General features: G+C 44.4%; 1 protein-coding gene across 2 annotated transcripts in view; it reads right to left on the minus strand.

Annotated features, from left to right (window-relative positions):
* Positions 1 to 5,563: 5,563 nt before the first annotated feature.
* The window catches only part of MAPKAPK3 (MAPK activated protein kinase 3), a 53,845-nt gene continuing 33,064 nt past the window's right edge, over positions 5,564 to 26,344 (minus strand). For both annotated transcript variants that reach the window (XM_082289052.1, XM_082289053.1), the window contains exons 3-11: positions 19,765 to 19,904; positions 18,869 to 18,933; positions 16,683 to 16,762; positions 15,137 to 15,260; positions 13,609 to 13,684; positions 13,305 to 13,429; positions 11,380 to 11,465; positions 8,672 to 8,752; positions 5,564 to 7,266 (exon numbers count right to left, since the gene is read on the minus strand). In XM_082289052.1, coding sequence (XP_082145178.1) covers positions 7,108 to 7,266; positions 8,672 to 8,752; positions 11,380 to 11,465; positions 13,305 to 13,429; positions 13,609 to 13,684; positions 15,137 to 15,260; positions 16,683 to 16,762; positions 18,869 to 18,933; positions 19,765 to 19,904 — 936 coding nt within the window. In that variant the 3' untranslated portion in view covers positions 5,564 to 7,107. The remainder of the gene's footprint in view (positions 7,267 to 8,671; positions 8,753 to 11,379; positions 11,466 to 13,304; positions 13,430 to 13,608; positions 13,685 to 15,136; positions 15,261 to 16,682; positions 16,763 to 18,868; positions 18,934 to 19,764; positions 19,905 to 26,344) is intronic.

Raw genomic sequence — 26,344 nt, forward strand, 5'->3', positions numbered from 1 at the left:
TCCTTTCAAATTCCCACTGGAAGTAATTTTCCAGAGGTGGCAACAACATCTGCTCCAAAGGAAAACACAACATCTCACAAATCCTACAAAAAAAGTATCAGGCTTAAAAGAAATTGCTTTGAAATTAATTTACTTGATACAGAACATGACCACCATGAAGGTTTCACACAGATAAAAGTAGCACTTCGTATTGGACTGTGGTTATGGGAAGAAGGTTTGATGTGTGGAAGATACTATAAACCAAGCAATATTATTAAAGGAATGGCTGATGATTGCAGAGTTCCTGTTGGCCAGGCACACCATTGTCCAACAGGAGCTGATGGAAGCTCCAAGGAACAGCACCAGATGCCTTGTGCCACAGGCATGCACCTTCTGAGCTAATCACTGCTTACTAAATGGTTGTTCCAGGATCCTCAAGGAACAGCTTAAAAACTGACTTTGTGCAGGAATGACAAATCATTGGAGAAAACATCTGACAGCTCTCCCGAGTGCCAGCCAAGGTTAGAGCTGGATGCAGAGAATCTATTACGAAACAAGGAGGCAGACCGAGCTGAGTCACTTTAAATCAGGAAATTCAATTCCTTCCTACTCCTCAGATTTAAAATATCCTACAGCATAAAGCTTCTATAGGAATTTTTTTTTATGTTTAGGGAGGAAACTGAAATACTGCAGTCAAGTCTCTCGAAAGGAAGTACTTACGACTTCCAAGGAGTATAAAATACATCAAACTACTGAAAGCAAGGAGGAGAAGAAAATTAAAGGATTTAAAAGGAAGATAACCAGACCACCTCATTTTACTCTTTGTAGCTGGGTGCATTTCTTTGCAGAGACCTTCTCTTTTCCTCAGAGGGGTGTTTTTCCTTCTATTAGCCATTGCTTGGAACTTTCCTCCTTACCATTTTACAATGAAGTTTTTTGCTTCCTGCCAGGTAGTGGGATTCCTTGAAACTCTTCCAATACTTTACACCACAAGGAGTTCATAAATAAAAGAAGAAGTGGTACAACTGCAATTGAGCCAAGAAAAGAGAAAAAACCTTGCATCATGTAATGGTAGCCTTGGGACAACTAATTAGATTTTTATTCAAGACAAAAGTCAAGCATGCAGTGGTAAAGTGCAAATGCAGAATTCCAAAAGCAAAAATGAAAGTTAACTTCGCCTTACAAGATTTCTGCAAGCAGCTCAGTCAGGCAACCTTAGGAGAGCAGAAGTTAATCTGCAAAGCTTATTTATTCAGTTATTAGTTGCTCAAAAAAAAAAAAAGGGCGCTATTCATTTGGTTCACTAACAGCATTTACTCAAAAGTTTCATTTATAAACATCAAGCTTATCCTTGCTTTAGATTAACTCAGAAAAAAACCCTGGAGTCTGTATTGCAGATCTATCTTTAGGAAAACATAATTATTTCTGAACCCAGGAACTGCTCTGGGTTGGAGCAGCAGCTAATATCCTAACCAGAATTTCCTTGATCATTACTCAAGCAGTAGCATTTTTACTTAAAAAAACCCCTTAGTCCTCCTCCCCCACCAGTATTTCTCTTTTAACACATTCCATTCTAATTTTAGTCTTTTGAGAAGTTTCTTTTCCAGATCAACCCACTCTTTTTCACATTTAAATAATTTTCAGTTTTTAAAAGAGCTCAGTTTTAGCAGGTGTTTCAGTAGCTAAGCAATAAGAAGTCTCTTGGGAACATCTTCCATGTTTCCCAAATGCCTGGAAGTTTGGGGAGAATGTATTAGGCAAAATGACCATGCTGTTCAAGAGTTTCCTTCCAGCTTTGAAATGTAGAGAAAGAGATGCAGTCCCCAAAAGAAGCATGTGTGCTCCCTGTTAACAAATGAAGAAACAGCTGCTACCTGCAGTACCAGGACAGACCCTGGAGGCAGGAAAATTCAACAGATACACTCAGAAGCCTAACATGGAAGAAAACAATGCAGCTCTCCTTTTCGGCATTATTCAGCTTCACTGTAGCCCCAGGACCAAAAATGCCCAGCGGTTTGCAACCATGGCCCCAGTGAGTGCATTTCCCTGGCTCACAGTGGGAAAGCACCAGCACGGTGTCAAAGCAGCAGAGATTTCTCCAGTGCCTTGGGCCTGCAGCCCCCACACAGCTAAAACATGTTTGTTACGAGCAGCTCTGGGAGCTGAACTAAAGGTCAAGATACCCCTCCACAGATAAAAGAGAGCCTGGTCCTTTCTGTCATCTCCAGCTCTTTTAAAGACACCTTTTTCCTCTTTTGGCTCCTGGAAACTAAAACCACTGCGGTACCTTTCAGCAACTGCTTCTTTTTGTGGTCCCAAATAGCAGGAGGAAACCCAGTGACAGTGATGCCTCTGTGCCTTCATGTAGTTAGAGCAGACCTGTGAGACTTTGGCATCTGGCAGATTCATGAGGCAGGAAATTTTGAAATAAATGTAATGCTAAGCATCATTTACAGATTTACCAGAATAGATGTTCATCTACAGTCACAGGGTTATCTTCCACATTTCCCTAGAGTGCAGCAACATCCTCCTTCTGCAGTGCTAAAAAAGAGTTGAATGTATCTTTCTATGTCTGTACAGAGGTAGCACTTGCAGTAAAAAAGTAAGTTCAAATAGAATGCAACAGCAGACATTTCTTATCTTATTCTTCAGCATGACATATCATCCCCCATTTCTGCTCCCTTTGCTCCATTAAATTCCTCTAACCACACAAACTGAAAAAAAAAATCCTATTTTAAAGCTAGACTTAATTCTCAAAAAGAAGTTTCTTACCTGGTGTAAAGATTTCAGGGATGCATTTCTTCAGCAAATGTTATTACTTAGGCTTGTTCTAACCTCAATTTTCCACGTGAGATACATTTAAGTACGGAGCTGAAGACTGGCCTGTTAGCTTGCAAGAATTTTTAACAAGATTTTTGTTTTGAGATTTTGAGTATGTGTTCTCTGTCTCCTTCATTGTCTTCATCCTTTTTAGGCTCTCTGAAAGAGAATTAACTATGTCCATTCCCAGCTACGCCAGCTCCACTACTGAGAACAGCTGGGTGAAAAGGGGAAATACTGGAACCTAGGAAAAAGAAAATTCTGATATTTCCACAATAAAGCTCCCCAAAACATTTACTCTTAGAAAAAAAGGGAGTTCTCCTGCATGTGAAGTCATTCCCTGCTTGCCTTCCCTCCCTTCCTCCCTGAGGTTTGTTAGCTGAGCTGGCTCCATCCTTAGGCTGAGCAGAACTCATCAGAGCAGCTGAGCACACATTAACACCTCCTCCCCACCTGGACCACAGGTTTAAAACAGTACATGTGGGCATGATTCCCTGCAAGTAATTAAAACCTTTGGCTCTCTCCTCCTCACTAAACCTTCCTCTTCTCAAAAGCACCTTTGTCTAAACATGGGCCAAATAAAGTGTGAATTGAAAAGAGGACAGGGAAATTAGATCAAACTGAGTATGTAGCATTCTCATTATCCCTCATGTCAGACAAGTCAGAAGCACTTATGTAATTGGGCCTCCAGACTCAAGGCAGTGAAGTGTTAAGACAGAAAAGCAATCCCAGGACTGCATGCTGGGTTTTGACAAATAGAAAACCACAGAATTAGGCCAAGAGCTTATCATTAATGTGCGTTTTTAATTGTACCATGTCGAAGCCAGGTTCACCATGTGGCACGTGATCAAAGAGGTAAGAAAGTGTGTAGTGCAAAGGCTGGGAAAGAGAGGGAGGGAATTTCCTGCATGCCTGGGCACACATTTGTGTGTGGATCAGAGCAAGAGCACTGGTGAGAGCACATGAACCACGTGTGTGAGAAGCACAGTGCAGAGAAACACAAGGGGAGGCAGCAGCCCATGAGCAATTGCTGTGAAAAGGGATGGGGGTGGGGAATTGTGCACAGTCCTTTTTCAGCTTCTGCTGTAAAAAATAAATAGACCTTTTAATCTGTGTTCTCCTTGAAGCCTTCTCTATTGACCATTCATTTCTTCTTTCCCTTCCCAGCTCTTTACCTCCTCTATATGGCTGATGAATATGCAAATGCATAATCAGGTCTGTAATAGCCTATCCTTTCTAAAAACAGGCTATAAATTTGGATCCTGAGCAGCAAGTTCCAAAAAGCCTATTGTATGACATGTCTGAGGGTAAAGGCAAGACCCAAACACCACCACCAGCTCACCAGAGCTCTTTATAACATGTGTGAATGCAGGGAGGAAGAGGGTCCTACCCAGAGCTGAGCCAGCAGCCAGAGGGGCAACACCTTCTGCAGAGCCACAGGCCCAGAGCAAGGCCTGCAATGCTGCCGGGTTTAGGGAGCTGATGGCAGGTTGGTTTTGGGGAGCTGATGGCAGGTTCATATTTGGGGAGCTCTCCTGTGGCGCAGGTGGTGCGGCGGGGCTGGGCAGAGCCAAATCCATCGAACATTCCGTACATCCCTACATCTCCATGGAGCACACAGACCCTGCTGGGGGAATGCCTGCACCCCAAACCTGCTCCCTGGCAGCCCCTCCCAGCTCCAGGTGACAGAGACCCAGATAAAACACGAGCTGTTCTGCTCCACTGGGCTGCAGAAGGCAGCGGTGCCCGGAGCAGGGCAGTAGTTTGAGGCTCCAAACATCGCAGGGCAGCTGCTTCTCAGCTCCCAAGGAGTCTCCTCCTTCCCTATGGACAACAAACACAAACCCTTCTGCCCAGTACTTGCATACACTTCCATGTCTGCCATTTTGAGGCCCTCCTCTGGTTCCTGCAGGGCTTTACAGTGCTCCTGGGTGCTGTCGCTGTAGGGTAGAAGGCAAGAACTGTTAGTCCAAGTTTAATGTCTCTGCTGCAGAGAGACAAAGCTGAAGGTGCTGTGCCAGGTGCCTCAGTTCCAGCTTCTGACCTGCAGTAAAGGCTGGAACCCCACAGGAAGGAACCAGGCCCAGGTGTGTTCTACAGCTCCCTATGGAAAACTACCCAGGAACAGACATCTTTGAGCTCCAGGCTGAACTGACAAACCAGGAGGCACCAGGTGGCAAATGGGAGCTCCTGCTCAAACCTTGGCCAAGGCAGAGGCAAAAAGTTGGGTTGCAACAGTTTCAGTGGCACTGTCCCCAGAGCAGCCAGGACATCTCATTATACACAGCTTGCCTTGGGAACATCCATCACCCTGATGGGGCACAGAGAATGCAATGGCAGCAATAATGTACATACCACCCTCAAAAAAACTGGATAAAGGGACAGAAACTTGGACCTGGCTCTAATTCCAACTGTTGCACCCTGAACACATCACAACTCTTCATTTGTAGTATTCATTTACAGGTAGTGAATAATATCTGCATAATTCATTGGAGTAAAATGGCAAAACAAATACATACAGAACATGCTACAATCACAGATACCTGAAACATGAAATAATTTAAAAATACAACTTTACAGAGATTGATATTTAAAACCAAAACCTTGTGATCTAACAAAACGTTCAGAGTTGGGCAGCCTTTGGATGTGTACATCATGGAACACTTTCCTTCTCCCCTTTCCTGTCACCTTCAACACAGATGTATCTTGCAAAGCAATGCAAAATCTGCAACAACTCAACAAAAACAGGGATGACAGGAGGAAGGAATGTTAAAAACTGATTTTAATAAATCATGTTACAAAACTCTACGACCAGTTCACATAGGAGAATTGAGGTCTCATTCAACACTCTGAAGATGGGAACTGGGCTCCCCAGATGAGGTTCAAAGCCTCGAGCTGAGATTTGCTGTGTGTCACTCTCATCTGACAATTCAGATCCACTCTGGAGCCCTGTTTTCCTTTTTGTCTTTTTACATTCTCCCAAGCCTATTAACACACCAGTACTCTGTGTGCCTACCACAAAGTTGTATTTGTCTGCATCACTGGAAGCACATCATTTTCATCCCAGACTCTGATAACACTTTCACAAATATTTGCTTCACCTAAACTAAAAAAAAACAAAGCCAAAGCCCAAAATACAGTGAGAGAAAATATTCTGATCACAAAATAAAACATACCAGCAAACCTAAGGCCAGGTTCCCATGAAATAAGAAGAATTAAAATAGGAAAACAACAATGGGTGGATGTACCTAGAAGTAATCTTCCTTAAGTGGTGAAAATCTTTGGATCCTGAAATGCCACCACATCACCATAAAGAGAGTAGCATCCTCCCCCCTCCTGACCCCAGGAAACAAACCAACCCCAACATCCCACAATTTGCTGTGATCAGCACATCTTAGGCACAGGATCTGGAGATAATTACCAGAAGGGATGCTGGCAGACACCAGGGGCCATTCAGAGAACATGCATTTGCCACTTCTTCCCGAATTTCAGAAGTCTCTCTTCTACAGCAGTCCCTTGCATGTCCAGCTGCATGCCCTGGAGGTTGTGGATCCAAGGGAACAGCAATGTTCTCTGCAGGATACTTTAAACTACTTAAATCCTTACTGAAACTCTTCACATCAAAGTATCAGTTAAACTGAAAACATTACAAAAGAAGGGTCTGACAGTGGCAGAGACACAACATAGTGGCTACAGTTCAGAAAACTTACATGTTATCAAATGTGAATCCATGACAAACTCAAATCTTTACATGAGACTACATGAAGACTTTATGACAGTGGAAATGTATGGATGCTTTTTCCTGTAACAAGAATAACTGTTTACAGTTTAGGTGATATTCTGTAACTATAGGAGGTAAGTTTGGAAATACAGACTATTAGCAATTCTTCTAAACTACGAAAACACTCTTAGCAGAACACTTGGCACTTTTCTATTCCCCAGTTTAAAACAGCAGCAGAAGTTACTCTTGTAGATGGCTGTTAAAGCCTCAGTGCATTAGTATGCTGAGACTGCCTCCTGTTCTCTCCTCTTGTCCTACGCAGTTAAAGCCAAACCAAAACCTGTAACATTTCTGGCGTTACTGTACCTTCCCTTGCAATATGCAACAGAATCCTGTCAGATCCATTAGTCTTTAAAAGCAAAGCCCTGATTCAAGTTATCAAAACCTTATCACACTGTTCCCTCTTTGCAGGATAGCATCTTCACGATCTCATTTGTGTCTTTGTGGAGTGGACCGAGGTGATCATATGATTTTAAATTGCTCTGTTTAACTTTTACGCTCCACCCACAGGTCCTTGGCTTCTGCCCTCACTGGTTGTTGCAGCCCGGGGCCGCAGAGGAGGCGCCCGCCTGCTTCTGCTTCTTGCGGCGTTTGTTCAGGAGGCGGTTGTTGGACGTTTTCAAGTCTTTGATTTTCACCTGATCATAGTCCACCCTCATGGTAGCCAGAGCACTGGTCATCTCCTCCTGAAAGCGAGCAAGCAATGGATTGAAGCCCCTGAGGCAGTAAGAGCACAGCCACCCCACACTACAGCCTGGAGAGGAAGGGACACAAGGAGCCCTCTGTCACCCCCCAAGCAGCAAGAGCTGAGCCCTCTCTGTGGCACTGCACCAGGACCAAAGGCTTCCTCCTACCAGGGGCTCAGCCAGCAGGAACTGTTCACACAGCATTTCACATGGGAGCACACAGGACCACGCTCTGCTGGCTTAAACTCCACCGTGTCCCGATGCCCAGCGCTTCTCCCTGGCTGGCTCTGCGCCTCCACACAAAGATCTTTAAAAGTATGTGCTTCAAATTCACACACCTCCTTAGTCTGAATTAATGCTTAAGTACAGGCACATTTTAAACTCCTTAATAAGGTTGTAAAAAAAAAAAATCTGTTAAAGTAAATGAATGCCTAAGCATTTGGTTCAGGAAAGGAAAAACAATTCAGTATCACGGGAATGTCGGTAGCTCGAGGGAATACCTCTGGGACCTATACAAAAGCACAAGCATAAGAAATTCTCAGAAACATGGTAAAAAAGGCAGCTAAGTGAAAATAACTGCTTGATCTCTCACTCAGAAGGCAAATGTTGCCTAGGTCCCAGAAAATGTTACCATTACATAGCTCAACAGCTGAGACTACACATCAGTGATTTAAATAAAAACAGTAATCAATAAAATACACTACAGGAATGCTGCAATTGTCAAAATGCTAAAAATTTTAAGTGCGGAAAATTCAGCCTTAATTGTAAAAGCACGCCAACCTGTTAAAGGCCAGCAGGAAAGAGCTAAGACTTTCAGTGTGCCCTACAGTTTCACTTTGCAGGAGGCATTCAGCAGTCATCAGTACAAACAGTAGGTGAGGCACCTGCTTAGATTAAGGAACAGACAATTTTTTTTTCTCTCTTATTCCCCCCACCAAATGTCCTAACAAGACAAGACTAAGGTTATTCAGTGTTGTTCCACAATTCAAGAGCACTGCAGAAAACCAGAATGCAGCTCAGCCCTCCCACCTGTCCCCCTACATTTTCATCACATTCTTCACTGTAATGAAGTTCAAACTGCCTCAGCACTGTCCTTCTCCTCCCTGGGTACCCACAGTGGCTCAGCAGGAGCATCATTAATGCCTTTGATCATAAACACCATCTTTGTTGACAGCTGGGGCAGCTGTAAGGCTGCCAGATAAAGCTCAAATAGCATTCCTTCTTTTTTTAAACAGTTATCATATACTCTACTGTTCTAACCAAGACTGTTTATGCCTCCCTTGTTTGACATGATTGTATTCAAAATAGCCACAGTATCCAAGGAAATGCACATTGCCAGAGGAGGCAGCACATTTCATCTCCTATCAGACTTGACTTAAAGAAATGTGAACTTGGATTGACTCACTTTAACTTCATCCCAGTGGTCTTTATCCTCTTGCAGGACCCGTGCAGTGTGAAGAGGAGTTGGTGGCACTGACATTGATCTCTGTGAAAAGAGAAAAATACCAAAAGAAGTTCTGAAAAGCAACACTTGGGAAGTGACTTCTTGCTCTTCTATGTGTATGAAGGGCATAAAAGTTGATCTAACGTCCTCCAACGACCCTCATTATTCCTGCTTCCAATCACTCCACAAACGAACTCGTGTGTGTGGTAGAAAAGGACTACAGTTCCCCACACAATAGTGTCTTGAAAGAACAAAAGGAAACAGAAATCAGTGCTGAGCTTCTTTCACTCTGCTCACTTCCAGTCCAACCTAAACTTTTAGGTACGTTTTAGATTTTAACTGTCGTTTCACTATTCATTAGTCAATCTCTTAAAGTGGTTAATTTCACCTTCATCTCCTAGGATTTGTTGTAGGAGACATTTTCCTGCATGTATGCATTAACTGAGATTACCACTTCATCGGACTAAGTGAGCCCCAAAGAGGAAATGACACAATTCTTCTCAGCAAGGCACAGCTCAGAAGGCAGTGCATCCACATGAAACTGGGATCTATGCTCACCTGCCATGAAAGATCAGGAGATATTTCACATTAGAATAAGGGACAATTTCTAAAGCATGAAGCACTGCTCCCTGGCTAAACTCAACAAGAATCATGGCAATTCTTGCCAGTCCATAACCCAAACTATAATTTCATTTGGATACTCTATTTTCTTTATGCTTTCTACCCAAACTTGCTGTCTGCTGCTGTAGCATCCTATAGCTGCATGTCAACAATGCCTGAGGAGATCTCTGTACATCCCTGTAAAACAAACCCTACACTGGAAGCAGCGCTTATGCTCCCCCGAGCTCAGAGCAACAGTGCAGCAGTCACAGAAGCAAAGCAGAAATCCTGACTCCTGCATCCTCTGGAAAAGGACCCAAGCTGGCCAGGGTACAGTTTGATAAAACAGAGCTGGGACAAGAGAAACGGAAAACAAGCAGACTGGCTTCAGCGATGTCCCTGTCCCTGTGGAAGGTGCTCTCCTTTCTGCTGTGAGCTGTTGCTTGTTAAAAAGAAAATCTTATACACAAGGAACTAGAGGATTCTGTGCTCCACCTAAACTGACAATTTTTGCCTAGTTCACAGTAGAATACTTCTGCCATCCATCTCATTTAAAAAAAGAGGGGAAAGGAAAAAAAAAGAGACACAAGCACCCTCCTCTGCTGCTTGTGCAACTCCCCAGACATGTTTCTACTTTGGGATTTAGGAAAAGGGAGAACACACACATTCATTGTATTGGTCTTTCCCTCTCCCTCCCTCTGCCCCCTGTGAGCAATAGGTTCAGCAGAAAAGAAAGCCAACCTGCAGCTTTCTTCCAGGAAGGGTATGAGAGCAGGGCTCTGGTGCAGCAGAGTCTGCAGACCTTGTCTCTAATCTCCTCCTCATTAATTGGCTCTTTGCATATTCCAAGTACCAAGTGTCGCTGTAGGTGGCAGCTTCCTTAGCTATTAGGCACTCACTCCATGAAATTCCTCACCTGCTGACTTCTGAAACACCTTCTTGGGGCTTCAAACACTTAAATCTGGAGGTATTTATTCCGATCAGTGATTACACTTTTATTTGGTTAAAAAGGACTCCGAAACATTGTCTGGGGTCTGTTCTACAGAGTCTTTACAACCTCAGTTTCTCAGCTTTCACAACTCTGAATGACAACACCTTTCTACTTCATCAGGATGCCCTACAGATACATTTCATTTGATTCCAAGGGCTTTCAGATCCTGCAGCAGGCATTGGAGGAATGGGGACTATCAGCCACACCTCTGCTTCTGCCTGTCTTCTGAGGATCAGCAAAGACACGCTAACACCAGGGGAACAAAGAGCATTCTACAGCAGAAGTGATTCTGTTCCTAGCTGATGATTTTTTTGGGCAGCAAGAACAAGACTGGTATCTTTTTAGACACAAATGTGAGAAGCATAACCTACTATTTTGAGGGACACCTACAGAGCAGAGATGGTATCATGAAACTCAGTCTTGTAACTTCTGGGATTCGTGTCTCTCATTTGAAATAGTCTGTATTGTATTAACACAAGTACTTTTTTCTTTTTTACCCCCAAAAAATTTTCTAAGGAAAAGTAAATTCAACCAAGTCATACAATGAAACCTGAACTGGGACCATTAATAGCTCTGTGTACCACCCTACCAGGGCAATAAGAGACCCTTGCTCCTCCCCCATGCATTTCCAAACTCTGCCAAGGATGAGAATTCCCACTGAGCACAGGAACGTGTTCACACTAACACAGCTATGCACAATGGTGCCTGAGACCACTAATAATAGCTCTTCAAATCCTGCACCGATGAAGTAAGCCCATAGAGTTTATTTTTATATTTTTAAAGAGAGTAACACATGCATATGCTGCAGAGTCAACAGTGACTGCCTGCTCACAGAATACTGAGACATCTTGGGCTGTTGCTTCCAAGGACACGACTGTGGGTGTCTCCCCTTGTGTGTCCTCTGGTAACACCAGGAGCAATTGTGGCTTTATGGGCAGGTGACCCTCTGTGGAGGGCACAGGAGGTTAATTAAGGGAGCAGCAGTAATAACCATCCTCCTCTTGCTGTGCTGTGTGGAGCTACACCTAAGTTCTGCATGTAAGAATCAATTCATGGTGTAAAAAGATATAAGACTCACATTAATCCAAGGGTGATTCATGAACTGAGAGACTGTCATCCTCTCTGTTGGGTCAGTCTTCAGTAAATGGCGAATGAGTTGTTTGGCTGAAAAACAGAACCAACAGGGCATGGTGTAGCCTAGGACTGCATTTCCAAATAACCTTGGGAACACAAGGACCTGCTGAATGAAGAAACACAATTTTGCAGAACTGAAAACACCTCCCTGTTGCTGTGACCATGTTAAGAAGCCATGTACAGTGGGGCAGGTCACTGTGTTTAAAGGGGCATCCAAACAAACAAAACATCCAAAACAAGAGGCAAGAAGAAAAGGCCTGGGGATTCCAGCTATGCTCTCTACGTCACCACACCAACTGCTTTGAGAGCAACAGCTGGAGGAAAAGAGAAGCACAGGAACAGAAAGCTGCTAAGCTGCCTGCCTCATTATGAGCATTATGAGCTGAATGAATACATAAGCTGATGTTTTGAGAAACGATGGAAGACAACAAATAGCACAGGCTGTGGAATAAAGGGACAATGAACTTTGACAACTGAGAGGCCACTAAAAAGACAAAAAAATCAAATGAATGGATTACACAAATAGGCTTTGCAGCAGTTTTCTGTGAACATGGGATCTGCCAAAGCAAGAGCACTAATAAGTAAGATACGAGATGGCAAGAGTCTAGACAAGAGTTTCATTAATGTGGGTGGATAGACTGGAAATACTGCATCCAAAGAAGTTATTCAGAGGGACTTACACAAAACTTCCTTGGGAAACCTAGAAAAAGTTCTAAATAAGAACTCTCTTTTAGGAACATCACATGCAAGATGACTAAATGCTTGTAAGAAGTTGCCAGAGGTACAAGTTTAGTTTGTTGAGAGAGGCTGCAAAGGACAAGAACAGCACCAAGCAGGGAAAAAAGCAGCAGCCTGCTGAAGGTGCCTTATCAGCCTGAAGAACACCCACAAATGAGATGCTCTTAACAGGAGCAAAGATAGTGGCTCCCTATCTCCATCCATGCAAGCATACAGAAACCCTACACACAGTCCAAGTACATGTTCTCTCATTGAGCTCCTCTAGCACGTTTTTAACTGCTGGAATATGAACAAGACCCAAAGCAGAGGAAATATTTAGCCAGAAACCCATGACTAAAACATCTCCCTCAACAATGTTCAGCAGGCTGTGCTGCACACAGAGCCACAAGATCCAGTGAGGGGTGAAGATGCCCCAGAGCACAACAGGATCCAAGGATAATTGTTACTGCTAAACAGCAGATAAAAACAGGACACAGCAATGTAAAGGGCTTGTACAAAACACCAGGTAAGCCCAGACATTACTGACCCTTCTCTTTAATATGACAGACAGGTGAGACTTCCAGCTTATGAGACTGTCAGGATAAGAGGGAATCAAAAATACCCACTTTCAGGACACTGATTTGAGCCCAGCAGCTTTTGATCAATGATTTATATACAAGAAATTGTTGACCTCGATTGAAGTGGTGGCTGGCAAATTCCCACACCCCAAAAAGCTAGCATGAAAACTTGCCATCCTTGCTGGCTGGATCTCCAAGGAGGGCAAAGACTGAATGAGTTCTTAAAACAGTTTGCTTTTCTTCCAGCTCAGCCTGCATTGGAGCTGTCCTGGCTGTCTCCTTTCTAAGGATCAGAATCTTCTGTTTCCAGAGGGTTTAATCTCAGCATTCACTAGCACTAGCTGGATTTTCAAAGAAGGTTTTCAGTAGTCATTTACTTTTTGTAGCACTGAGGTTGCTGGCTGGTATCTGAGTTCCCAGTTGTTCTCTGTATCACCTAACAAAAAATTGATTTAAATTGTAAAAGAAAGGGAAAGAAAAGCTCAGACAGATTTTTAGAAATAGTCTCTTTGTAAGCACTGCAGCACTGCACACAACCATGCCCACACTCATCAGCACCAGGAAGCATTCTTACCTTCCTCTGATACTTCAGCCCACTCTGGATTGGGAAATCCGTATTGCCCCATCCGAATTCTTCTCTTCATCCCTGGAGAAATGGCTTGACCAGTGTTTGAGTAGAATGGAGGGAACCCACACAGGCTGTAAGAGTGGACAAAGGAATTTTCATAACTAGGAAAGTCCTCTTACCTCTTAAAAAGTTTTATTCAAACTCATATTCTACTGCAGGCTGCACAATCCCAGTGCACAACTACCTGTGAGTGCAGATTTAACAAGTTGTGTTCTCTTTCTGTTCACCAGGTTTCTTCCCAGATACTTACAGAATATATGTGATGACACCCAATGACCACATGTCACATGATTTGTCATACTTCTCAGGACCAAGGACTTCTGGGGCTGGGGAAGATTAAAACCACAAATTAACAGAGTACCAGATATTCCTCTTCATCTCCATCACCTTGTCAGTAGCAGCACCCTTCAATAACAGGTATCAGAGGCATTAAAAAAAATGCAACTCACTGCAAGAACTGGGTAGCATTTTCGACTGACAAGTTCCTAAAAGCATCTAAAGTAGCTTTAAAAAGGAGGAACAGAGCTGGAAAGATGCCCTACTCCTCACCTTGGTGTCTCTCTGCTCAAGAGAGTACTAAGATTAACAAAAAGCAGAAGGAGCTACAGCTAAATGCGTGCAGGGAGACACTGCACTCAAAGAGGCAGGAGCATATGTTCCAGCAATCAGAATAGAAAGGCCCTACTGGAGCTGTGATAAAATTTTGAATGATACCTAGGTGGTATGTTTAGCTCCTGCAGCTACAGGGCACTGTACTTTTCTTTGGCCTCCAGAGTACTATATTTTTTCCACTAAGTAACAAAATTAGACAGAGATACATTTAGAGGGGATTTTTTTTTGTCCCCTGGGGCAGGTAAACTGGCAGGGAGCTTGATTTTGTAAGGAAAATGATTCTTTAAACATATGAGCAATCATGCTGGTTTATAAAAAGGTGTTGAGAAGGAAAATGTCAGCTTGTTTATACACAAATATAAAGGTATAAAAACATACGTGTGTGAACTCCTTAACATTTTATCACCAAACCCAGCTTACAAAAATATAGAAGGAGACATGAGAAAAAGAGTATTGCTAATGTGGTTATCTGCTGCCAGTGAATAACAGTACCTTTCAATACAGAAAACTAGACAAGCTTTAATCAGAGAAGTAATTTTTGAACAAATTAAGTCCTTTTTCCAGCAAAGAAATTCCAAGCACGGACTGCCCCAGTGATACCATATGATGAACGACTATTAAGACTAAAACGAGTGCATAAAGGAATAGACTGCTGTGGTATTCATTACATAGTGCTTCAACTTTGGACAAAATGAAGGAAAAACTCTGCTGCAATTAAGTCACGTTGGTTCTTTATTACTAATTCCTCAATCTGCCAGCTTAACAAGTTTTATAGCTGAGGCAATACTCTTCTCTCTTATTGCATTAGTTTAAGCTAAGGAAAGTTTTGCAAGGAAACACCCAAATATCATGAAGCTCAATTCAAATTATGGCTCATATTGCATCATTCAGAGGAAACATCAGGATTACTTCAAGTGTAATCAGAAGAAATTCTCTCTCTCTCCTTGTAAACCCTCATTTGTATCTCCTGTGAAGGCTGTTTCCTCTGCAACCAAGACAGAAAGCAGGAGCAGTGAACTGTACTGGAACCAGACTAGGTTTGGGCTGGATCCCAGTTTAAATCCTGCAGGCTAACACTTCACATTACAGCCCCAATAGAAGATTTCCCACCGCTGTAAGGGAATGAATGACTGAAATACAAAAGAAATGTGCCTTGGATAACTCACCCACATAATAAGGAGTGTAACAGGGGGTCTGCAGTGCATTTACAGTAGTTTCTTTGGCAAAGCCGAAGTCCGTGAGTTTGAGCACAGTATCTTTGTCTTTAGACGTGTAAAGCAGGTTTTCAGGCTGGAAGGCCACCAAAAGAGGATAAAGAGGACAATGAAGAGATGTCTCTAATGAGCTGAGGTCAAACCCACCACCAACATTTAGGTCTTCTTACTTCTATCACATCCCCGCCAAACACACAAAAAATTTCCTCCCACCATGCAGCATTTTTGCTCAGACTAAGTATCAACACCCTTCTTAGCAAGGTATCTGGGAGAGCAAACCACAAGATCCCATCCAATGGGTAACCAGTCTGGCTTCTTGAACCTCTCCCAGTTCTCTGCACTTCCTGGGACTGATCTGTGTGATGACAGCAGCTGATCTGACACCACACTGTGCCTCAAGCAACCGAGGGGTAGGACAAGGGAAATCTTCAGCCAAAGCCTCCATGAGCAACTGACACAACTCCATCAAAATTAAATGATGTAGACACAGTCCTGTTGCTGCTTTCCCCTCCTCTGTCTCCTGAAGCCGGAGTCAATTCCACTCCAGCTCCACACTCCATAGAGGCAGAAGTAGCACAGAGGGAAATACAAGCTCTTGTGTCCAAGAACAGGGACAACAGGGTATTTCCATTATCTACAACTAGATCCAACTCCTTTCCCAGTTTACCCCCTAGTGACACCATGATGCGTCAGTTCTCCCTCCAGCTAAACACACAGAAACATCTGTAGAAAATCCATCAGCTCAGAGCTGCGGAATGAATCTGCTCCCTCAGCCTATCATTACATGTCCTGCTCTCCAGTACATTCCATCCCATGCCGTGGCCCTGCACTGGAAATGCCGGGGGTGCAGCGAGCTTGGTTTTGCTTGTGCTGTGCACTTCACAGCATGAACACAAAATACAACACTACAAGCTCTGTCAAACCTCTGCAACAAGATAGGGGTTCAAACTTTACCTCATTAAATGCTGGCAGTAACTGAGATCTCCCTATTTTCCCAAATATTCACGCACTTATTGAAGTGGGTTAGATGCATGAAATTGGTATTATTCCTCCCAAAAGTGTCTCCTTTTTCTGAAGAAGGTTTTGCTGTTTGGGGGTTCTGTGGGGTTTTTTTTGGTTCTTTTTTTTTTTAATGCAAGCATAATGCTGAAAACAACTAGTAACTGGCAAAGACTGTACATAGAGGCATCTAGTATAACTTCACTTGGAGCAGTGTTATTTTCTTGCTAATTAATGGATTGCAAGTGGGCAGTACCTCTTTAGCTACGCATCTGACTATCATGAGATTTTTCTGCATTCCATACACAACTGGAAGGCATTAGCACACATGAATATTCCAACCTTGGACTAGTTGCAAACTAGTGAGCAAATCCTTTCTCGCACCGGCAGAGGAACAGGAACACTCTGATTGCACTCCCAGTTCTGTTAAAATCACTGCTGCCCAGGTTTTTTCCTGCCATGAGTTCTATTCCCCTGCCCACACACCTTGGAGCCTCACCTTGACATCTCTGTGTGCGATGTTCATGGAGTGCAGGTACTGGATGGCTGTCCCAATGTCTCTCATTATTTCAGCGGCCTCTATAAATACAATTTTAGAGAAAGGTCACATTAATATTCCCACTGTAACTCAGGGACAGGCTTGGGAATGCTCATGGCTAACAAACAGCTTGCTAGAACACAGGGCAAGCATCAAGACTGGAGAAACCCTAAAATTAGCCCTAACAGCTGTGTTTTGGGTTTGCAGGCACCAAGCCCCCGACTGCCCGGCTGCTCAGCCCTCCTCCTGAGCAGGCGCTGCAGCCCAACAGCTCAGACTCCTCAGGAACTTGGAAATTCGTGCTTTAATTTGCTCACCAAAAAAAGCAGCAAGAGCAGAGCAGGTACACAAGCAGCAACTGTTAAGAAAGGAGCTCCATCCAGAATATATCTGTAATTGTCCAGGACATGTCCTTGGTTGTTTGAGACAGAAATTTAACTTTCAGTTTCTAGTTCAGGGGTAGGAGGAGGATTTAACAGATTTTCTAAAAATAGAGCAACATAACAATATAGTAATTTTAGGATAGGTCACATCTTAATTCTTCACTGTCTTTAGAAGTTTTTCATCAGGAGGAACAAAATCAACAGTTCTGTTCAGCAAAGCCCAAACTACCACCTCTGAAATAGTATGTTTCAAAAACTTAACAGAGCCCCAGCGAGAAATTCTACTGGTGGAGAGCTGCCTTGCAACAGCAGTGCTCTGGGAGTCTGGAAGGGTTCAGTTACACAGGGAGGGGTTTCAGAGCAAGGAGGAATGACATTCCCATATGAGCATTATATCACATCTCCACTGACAGGGAAACAATAGAAACTTCAACCTGATCCTCTGGGTTCTGCATAGGCAACTTGTACTGTAACCTGGAATCCATTTTCACATGGCTTGAGATTGAAACTATACAATCTCAGACAAGGACAATCAGAATGCAGTAACATTCCTATTCTTTGGGGAAAACCTTGCACAGCCTCTTCCTTCCTAAGCCTAATGGGAAGCTGTGGCTACCTAAACAGGCAGTGAACCTGGGGAATCCAGTGGCACAGGGCTCATTTATCTCAGGAAACAATGAAGGTGGTTTTTTGTTTAACACTCCCAGGTGATTTCTGAGTAAGTATTTATAATGTTATACAATGCCATATAATGTAGAAAAATAATGTTTTTAGTAGAGTGCAGTCACTAATGTTCATGGAACCAGTTTTCTCCCTGGAATTCGTATTTTAGAGAAGAACAAATAAAGTTTCTAAAAATGCTCATTTTCCCTGCGCAAGTCTCTTATAGGACTAAAAAGGATTCACCCTGGGCTAGGAAACACAGAAGAAGAAAACAGACTGGCCTCTACACCAGACCTGCAAAATAAGTCACAATAATTTACAAGCTCATGTGTGTATTTTTCTGCTTCTAAACACTTTTTTCAGGCCAATAGTTGCAAACACTAACACCTTACAAACATTAATGGTTTTACTCTGAGCAGAAATAAGCTCATCTGCTGTAAGGGGGCAGGGAGAACTGTGGTCAAGCAGACCTGTGGTTCTCTGTCAATAATAAATAGCAAAGACAATAAAAAGGGCAAGACTAGTCCAGTGCAAACTCTGTCCCTGTCTCAGGGCAGGGCTTTACACTTGCTCAGCCCCTCCTATAGACAAGCAGGTTTCTTTGCATTCTGGCTAATGACACTTCCTTTCAAGTAGTGCTTTAAAACCCTTGGACAGGAGATGTTCCATCAGATGTGATTTGCTCATTACACTCACGACCCAACAGTGTGGCTGTGCAGTGACGCTGCTTGAGGGACAGCCAAAGAGAGATCGCAGCAGGAGCTACACTGATCATGTCAGAGGTGGTCTGGCACGAGACCAGGGATCAGAGGAACAGACACTCTCGTGGTACAGAAATGAAGAAGCTGAGCAGATTTGTATAAAGATTTTTCTCTAAACCTTCCACGTTTTGCCTGAACTTGGCCAGTTCTTATAATTCCTGGTTCTCAGGAACTTTCAAAATCACTCTTAACACACAGTGGGAGAAATAACAATAACAACAACAACCATAAATGAAATCAGAAAAAAACTCCTAAAAGGAAACCAAGCCAGGGAACTGAGAAATGGAGAAGAAAGAAAAAATCTTTCACGAACTTTAAAATTAAACTTGCAATATTTCACCTCTCTCAGTGAAAGCTTGGTCTCCTCTCTCCTGGATCCTGCTGAACAGCTCTCCTCCCTCCATGCTGAAACAAAGAACACAAAAAACCCCACCTTGTATTAGCAGAAAGGGCAAAATTAACACCTGGACTGTGCATCATATAATCTCACAGAACCACGGCAGGAACAAATAAAGATTACAGGCTGCCTCCTATGCCAATGCTCCCTAAACATCACACTCACTTGCATCAATGCAAAAAGCCATTCTGGTACGGCATAAACAGAAAACAAAATAAGACCAGAGAGTTTTGATGCTTTCTGTTTAATGTACCCTGTCACAGGGAGCATGACACACAACACTGGGAAGTCAGATATGCTGGCACTGGGAGGCTGACAATAATCTTGTTTCATGTGAGGGGTGCAGAGGAAGAAAAAGAAAGAAGCAAAGACACCTAGAAGAATTATTTGTCCTCAGTGAAGAGGACAATAACTGTGGTATTGCAGACCAGGGAGAGAATAGGGAAAGTTAGAGTCAAAATAGTTACAAGACAGATCACGTTGGATCATTGGATTTACATCTGAAGTTGGAAGCCGATCACAACCAAACCAGAATGCATTTGTAAAGATGCATCTTTCAAGAGTGTATTAATCAGTCAACACTTTAATGAGGACAATTGCTATGGAACACAATGCAAATTTGTTTTCTGGTTAAGGTTCCTCATTCTTCCATCACATAGGATGGCTGGAATAGCTGCACACTTCCTTACCGGTTCCATAAAGGGAACAAAAGATTTCCTGTGCAAACCAAAATCCTGCTGCTGAGAAATCCCCCAACTGCCGCCTAAGCCAACACATTCTCCCACTCCCTCCATCCCTCCAAAGGCAGTGCCTGGTGAGGGGCTGCTGCTGGTCCCTACCATTCCATGACGATGAGCAGGCATCTCTTTCCATGATGGATATTCTCATACACATCCAGGACATGGACAATGTGAGGACATCCTGAGGCTCGCCAGTGATACTCGACCTCCTGACGGGCTTTGGGGTTGTCGTACAGGAGCTGTGGAGAAAAAGGAGAGAGCAAAGTCAGCGAGGCACCATCATCCTGCTATGAACTGGCACCAGTATGCACTGGGGCTCAAAGATGAGCTCCAGAGGAGAAAACCTTCTCCAGTCAAAGGATGAGAATCCATCACAACACATTCACCTTCTCTGGGCTGTCCAACTTGTTAGATTGAGGAATACAGAAACAATTGGTCCCTTGGAACTGGAAGGGCCTTGAGTGACAGTGAGGAGAGATTTTGAATCAGAGATGGAGACAGATCTATCTTACCCACTTCCGGATGGGAAACAGCAAATTTTTCTTACTTGTTTGCAATACTTTTAAACAGAGAATCCCCCTGCTAAGGACAATAACCCTCCCATCTCCCCCTGGGAGATGAGACTTCCAGGTGGGTGCAGTGCAAATCCCTGAAGAAGTTCAGGGAGATTTGAAACAATGAGGACTTTCACAGTGACTCTGAATGCGCTATTTAAATACTACACATATTTCTGACCTCACCAGAGTACGAGAGGGACCTTTAGCTATCTAGATGCTTGAACTTTTTCCTGTCACATGTAAGGCCAGTTTATTTTAAAGGCACTGATCTCTAGAAGGGCAGTAAGAGCTCATCCTTCCTGATCCTGCAACCTCGTGCACAAGAAGTGTGTCCCTTCCTGTCTGAAGCACTGCTCTGTACCCGACACCACAACTGAGCTTTTGTGCAGTAGGGGCACATTGCTGAATCGTGCCTGTTCCTCTCTGCCTCGTCTCTCCAGACACCACTAACACTTTGTGACAGAGCCTCCCTTTACTGCACATTTATACAGCTCCTGCACAATACAGCTGTGATCTGAGTTTGATACTTTATGCCCTATGGTAATAATCATGGTGATGATGGAGCAGCAACAAAACCGATGCTATATAAAGCATTGTTAAATGTAGTGAAACAGAATAAAAAACAAGCAAAAAACCAATCACCTCTGATATATTTGTGTTAGAAATGGCTCACAAGAACTGTGGGGGAACTGTTAGCAGACAGGCAAATAAACAGTATTGTTGCTGCACTATTAGACCTTAACCTGAAGTTCTTTCCACTCATGTATGCTGTCAGGTCCCAGTGAAAGCACAACTGCATGATAATTGCTGAAAACAAGAATTAACATGTAACCAACCTGTCATTAGGGACCTATGAATCAGAACAGGAAACTGAAATTGTTTCCATCCAATAGTCAAGCCACGAATGGTGTCACAGGCACCTTCAATACAGGCAAACACATTTTTTAAAGGTCACAGGAAGTAAGACACAAATTCTGTTTTCTTTATTGACTTCAATACAATTTACATCACTGAGAATAAAGGCTTACACCTCTTTGCTGCTTCAACATCCCTTTCAGCAGGGCAGACACAGTAACACAGCAGGAAAGGTCTGTAGCACTTCGTACAATGCTGGGGAAGTGCTCAGGAACGACTGGAGAGAAGGTAAATGGCTTCTCTTCCATGCCGAGAACAGGAAAAGGGTGACAACTCCTCTGCTGAGTGCACATTTTTGTTTTTCTGTGAAGCACAGGGAGTCTGCAGGAGGGGCCAAGTGGGCTCAGGAGGGCAGCTCTGTGGCTCTGTAGCTGAATGTGCAGGAGCCCCACACTGTGACCACCCTGGGCCCCTCAGCCGGGCTCCAAAGCTCGCACACGGCACCAGATTTTCAGCAGAGCAAGGAGCTGCAGGAGCTTTCTGGCCAAGTTCATTGCCCTCGCAGCCAACCTACTTCTGCACGGCTGTCATTCTGCACCCAGAGCACACCCCTTTGAGATCACTGTCCGCCTCTTCCTTCCTGCTCCAGCCTGGCTATGGCCTCATTTCCAACACAAATAGCTTCCTAGAGAAAGAGATGGCTCCAACTTGGACAAAGAGCCCACTAGTGAGTCCAAGTGCGGTTGCTTTACTTCTTTCAGCTGTCAGCCCATTCAGCAGCCTTTCCTTCACAGCCACTGTGTTCTAGCTCAGTAGGACTGTCCATCAGCATTTTCCCCTCTGCCCTTCTGAGTTTGGCTTGAGGTCTCTTCAAAAGTTCAATTACATGTGCCACAATAAAGCCCAAACACCCTCAGGACTAACCAGGCCTTACAGTGTTTATTGCTTGGATATTACTGGATTAATGCCACTTCTGAGCAGGACACCTCAAAAAGCTTCTTCTCTATTCTCTGCTACTGATCAGACATTCCCATTCTCTATATTAATGTAACTACACTATCATCTGTGTCTCTTGTGCTTGCACAGTGCACACAGAGATGCTGTTTTTCATGTTTGTACCAAGTGCTTATGAAAATTGTTTCAGAGAATTGAATTCTCACTCTGAAGAGCTTTTACAAGGCATTTTGATGCATACAAGGATGCTGCAGTTTCTTTTCTCCATCCTTCAAGTAAGTTTTGTACACTCCTTCGTGCCAAGATTGAATGTACTCATGTCAAGATGACACCTGGAGGAGCAGAGAAAAGGAAATTCAAAAATAAAGAGCAGATACACATACCAAGTAACATCTGATATACCAACCGTTAACCTTTGGATTTCTCCTTCTGAACTTCAAAAATAAAATAAATCTTCTCTTTATGTCTAAAACTGGAAGGCAGAACTGTACCTTTTAAGACATTTTAGAGACACAGATACTCGTAAAATGTAAGCCAGGCAGGGCTGAAAGCACCAATTTCTGCAAAATTTAAGTGATTATTTAGAAACACAGACTAAAATTTTAGACTTGTGGCTAAATATCACAAACTTGCAAAGAATCTAAATTGACATTTTGCCATCTTCCTGAGCCCAAAGAGCAAATGTGCTTCTATTGCTGCAATAGCTTTGATAAGACTTCAACCAGGTTCCCTGATACTGTACAGAAGTGCAGAGGCAGTTGTGAACAAACCCAGAATTTCAGATCAGTTTTCCAGTGCTGCTGGTTTGAGGGAGGAGCAGCTTTGGGAACAGGAGCCCCCAGTCACTCCCCTAAAGTTCCCTCAAGGTTCAGCTGAGTCACAATAGGCTGTGGGCAGGATCATGAACCGGCCCAATTTCAAAACCACACAAACCCCAAGAGATGTGCTCCATCTCCCAGGTTCTCATGAGACCAGATGGCACAAAGCACAGCAGCCTTTGCACAACTATGAGGGGATGCCCATGTGTGTGGTCAGAGAACACAGTTTGCTGCTCAGTACAAAACTGGAGTATTGCTGGAGCTCAGCATCACTGAACCACTGCCTAAAAGCAGCAGATGAAAAAGGGAGGTCACCAAAAACAGGGGTGATGGATGGAAGGCAAGAAAGTACAGGATGTGATTCACACAACTCTCCTCAATATCTGAAAAAGCTGAAGAGGGAAAAGAGCAGCACAGTGGGAGTGCTCAGCCTGTTCCTGAGGAACAACAGGGCAGATGCCAGCAGACACTCCAGGATGTGCTGCCAGTTCAGGGCCTGGGCAGTGCAGGGAGGCCTGAACTCTTATTCTGGGGCATTGGCCTGGCTTGGGTTGGGGAGCATGTACTAGTTTGAAAACAAACTAGTGGGAGACACCAAGTCAGAATAACAATTTAATAGGGAAATAAAAGGAGGGGGAAAGAAAAACAAAAAAACCCAATAGAAGCGGATAACACTGGGTTAAACTGACAGAGTTAAGATACAACCTGGCACCCTGTTAGTCAGGGTGGTGGTGGTGGTGGTCTGGTAGAATGGTGGCTGCAGTCCTCCCGAAGTGGCAATCCTGTAGGAAAAGGAAGGGTCTGCTCCTCCTCAGAAGGTCCAATGGTGACTGTGTAGCTCCTGTCCTCTGGAAATCCAGTGGAAAGGTCTCCTCTCTGGTTTTCAACCTCAGCTTATATCCACGCTGGGATGCTTGGTTCCTCCCTCTGGGTGGAGCATCTCACAATGGGGTAATGAGTCATAAGGCCAGGTGTTGATTGGGCTCATTAACAGATGATAGTCCAGAGGGAGTTATCTATGAGTCATGCGGCAGGACAATGATGGGCCATTAACAGCAAGATAGTCTGGGGGAAGGAGGCAAGGAAACACTGCCCCACCTGATTTCAACGGCTGATGGGGATGGTAATAGAATACACTGCAACCCAGGACATTATCCACCCCTTATTCTATTACCATCTACATCATCCCAAATCAATACCTTCTTTAAACTCTACACACACATATGTATATATATATATATACACACAATGAAACCCTACGCACCGTTCTCACCTAAGATTAGGTCTCCTTGCGGTACACAATGGGTTTCCCCATCTTTTTGCATTACCCACCAAGTGCAACCAGGTCCTTGAGCAAAGACAATCCCACGGATGGGTTTGCCTTTGCCTGAGGTGGGATTGATCCAAACAGTCTTTCCTAAAATACCCCTCAGGTGTACCGCAGGGACTCTATCTCCATCCACTGTGTGCAAGGGTTCAGACTCGGCGGGACCAGCTCGATTGATGGACCCTCGGGTATTGACCATCCAGGTGGCCTTTGCTAAGTTCACTTCCCAATTTTTGAAGGTCCCCCCACCAAGTGCCTTTAGGGTGGTTTTAAGTAGTCCATTGCAGCGTTCAACTTTTCCGGCAGCTGGTGCATGATAAGGAATATGATATATCCATTCAATACCGTGTTCTCTGGCCCAGGTGTTGATGAGGCTGTTCTTAAAATGAGTCCCGTTGTCCGACTCGATCCTGTCAGGGGTGCCATGTCTCCACAGGACTTGCTTTTCCAGGCCCAGGATGGTGTTCCGGGCTGTAGCATGAGGCACAGGGTAGGTCTCCAGCCATCCAGTTGTCGCTTCAACCATGGTCAACACGTAGCGCTTGCCTTGGCGGGTTTGGGGAAGGGTGATGTAATCAACCTGCCAGGCTTCCCCATACCTGTACTTTGACCATCGTCCACCGTACCACAGAGGCTTCACCCGCTTGGCCTGTTTGATTGCAGCACAGGTCTCACAACTGTGGATGACCTGTGAGATGCTGTCCATGGAAAGGTCCACCCCTCGGTCACGGGCCCATCGGTATGTTGCATCTCTCCCCTGATGACCAGAGGCATCATGGGCCCAACGAGCTAGGAATAATTCTCCCTTGTGCTGCCAGTCCAGATCCACCTGAGATACTTTCACCTTAGCAGCTCGGTCCACCTGCTCGTTGTTGCGATGCTCTTCATTAGCCCGACTCTTGGGTACGTGCGCATCCACGTGTCGAACCTTCACGGTCAGCTTCTCTACTCGGGTGGCGATGTCCTGCCAAATCTCAGCGGCCCAGATGGGTTTCCCTCTGCGCTGCCAGTTGGCCTTTCTCCAGCGATCCAGCCATCCCCACAGAGCATTAGCTACCATCCACGAGTCGGTGTAGAGATAGAGCCTCGGCCACTTCTCTCGTTCAGCAATATCCAAAGCCAGCTGGACGGCTTTAAGCTCTGCAACCTGACTCGATCCACCTTGTCCCTCGGTAGCTTGTGCAACTCGTCGTGTGGGGCTCCATACTGCAGCTTTCCACTTTCGGTTAGCGCCTACAATTCGGCAGGAACCATCAGTGAAGAGGGCATAACGTCTTTCAGTCTCCGGTAGCTCATTATATGGTGGGGCTTCCTCAGCACGAGTCACTTGCTCTTCCTCTTCTTCAGAAGATAATCCAAAAGTCTCACCTTCAGGCCAGTTTGTTATAATTTCTAGAATCCCAGGGCGATTCGGGTTTCCAATACGGGCACGCTGTGTGATGAGGGCGATCCATTTGCTCCATGTGGTGTCGGTGGCGTGATGCGTGGAAGGAACCTTTCCCTTGAACATCCAACCCAGCACCGGTAGTCGGGGTGCCAGAAGCAACTGTGCTTCAGTGCCAATTACCTCAGAGGCAGCTTGGACTCCTTCATAGGCTGCCAAGATTTCCTTCTCTGTGGGAGTGTAGTTGGCTTCAGACCCTCTGTAGCTTCGGCTCCAGAATCCCAGTGGTCGGCCACGAGTCTCACCAGGCACCTTCTGCCAGAGGCTCCAGGACAGACCATTGTTCCCGGCTGCAGAGTAGAGCACGTTCTTCACCTCTGGTCCTGTTCTGACTGGGCCAAGGGCTACCGCATGAGCGATTTCCTGCTTGATCTGGGCGAAGGCTTGCTGCTGTTCAGGGCCCCAGTGGAAATCGTTCTTCTTGCGGGTAACCAGGTAGAGAGGACTCACGATCTGGCTGTACTCGGGAATGTGCATCCTCCAGAAACCTATGGCGCCTAGGAAAGCTTGTGTTTCCTTCTTGTTGGTCGGTGGAGACATTGCTGTGATCTTATTGATGACCTCAGTGGGAATCTGACGCCGTCCATCTTGCCACTTTACTCCCAGGAACTGGATCTCTTGAGCAGGTCCCTTGACTTTGCTCCTTTTGATGGCAAAGCCAGCTTCCAGGAGAATCTGGATGATTTTCTCTCCTTTCTCAAACACTTCCTTTGCTGTGTTTCCC

The sequence above is a fragment of the Coloeus monedula genome (assembly GCF_965178545.1).
Source record: "Coloeus monedula genome assembly, chromosome: 11".
Classification (NCBI taxonomy): domain Eukaryota; kingdom Metazoa; phylum Chordata; class Aves; order Passeriformes; family Corvidae; genus Coloeus; species Coloeus monedula.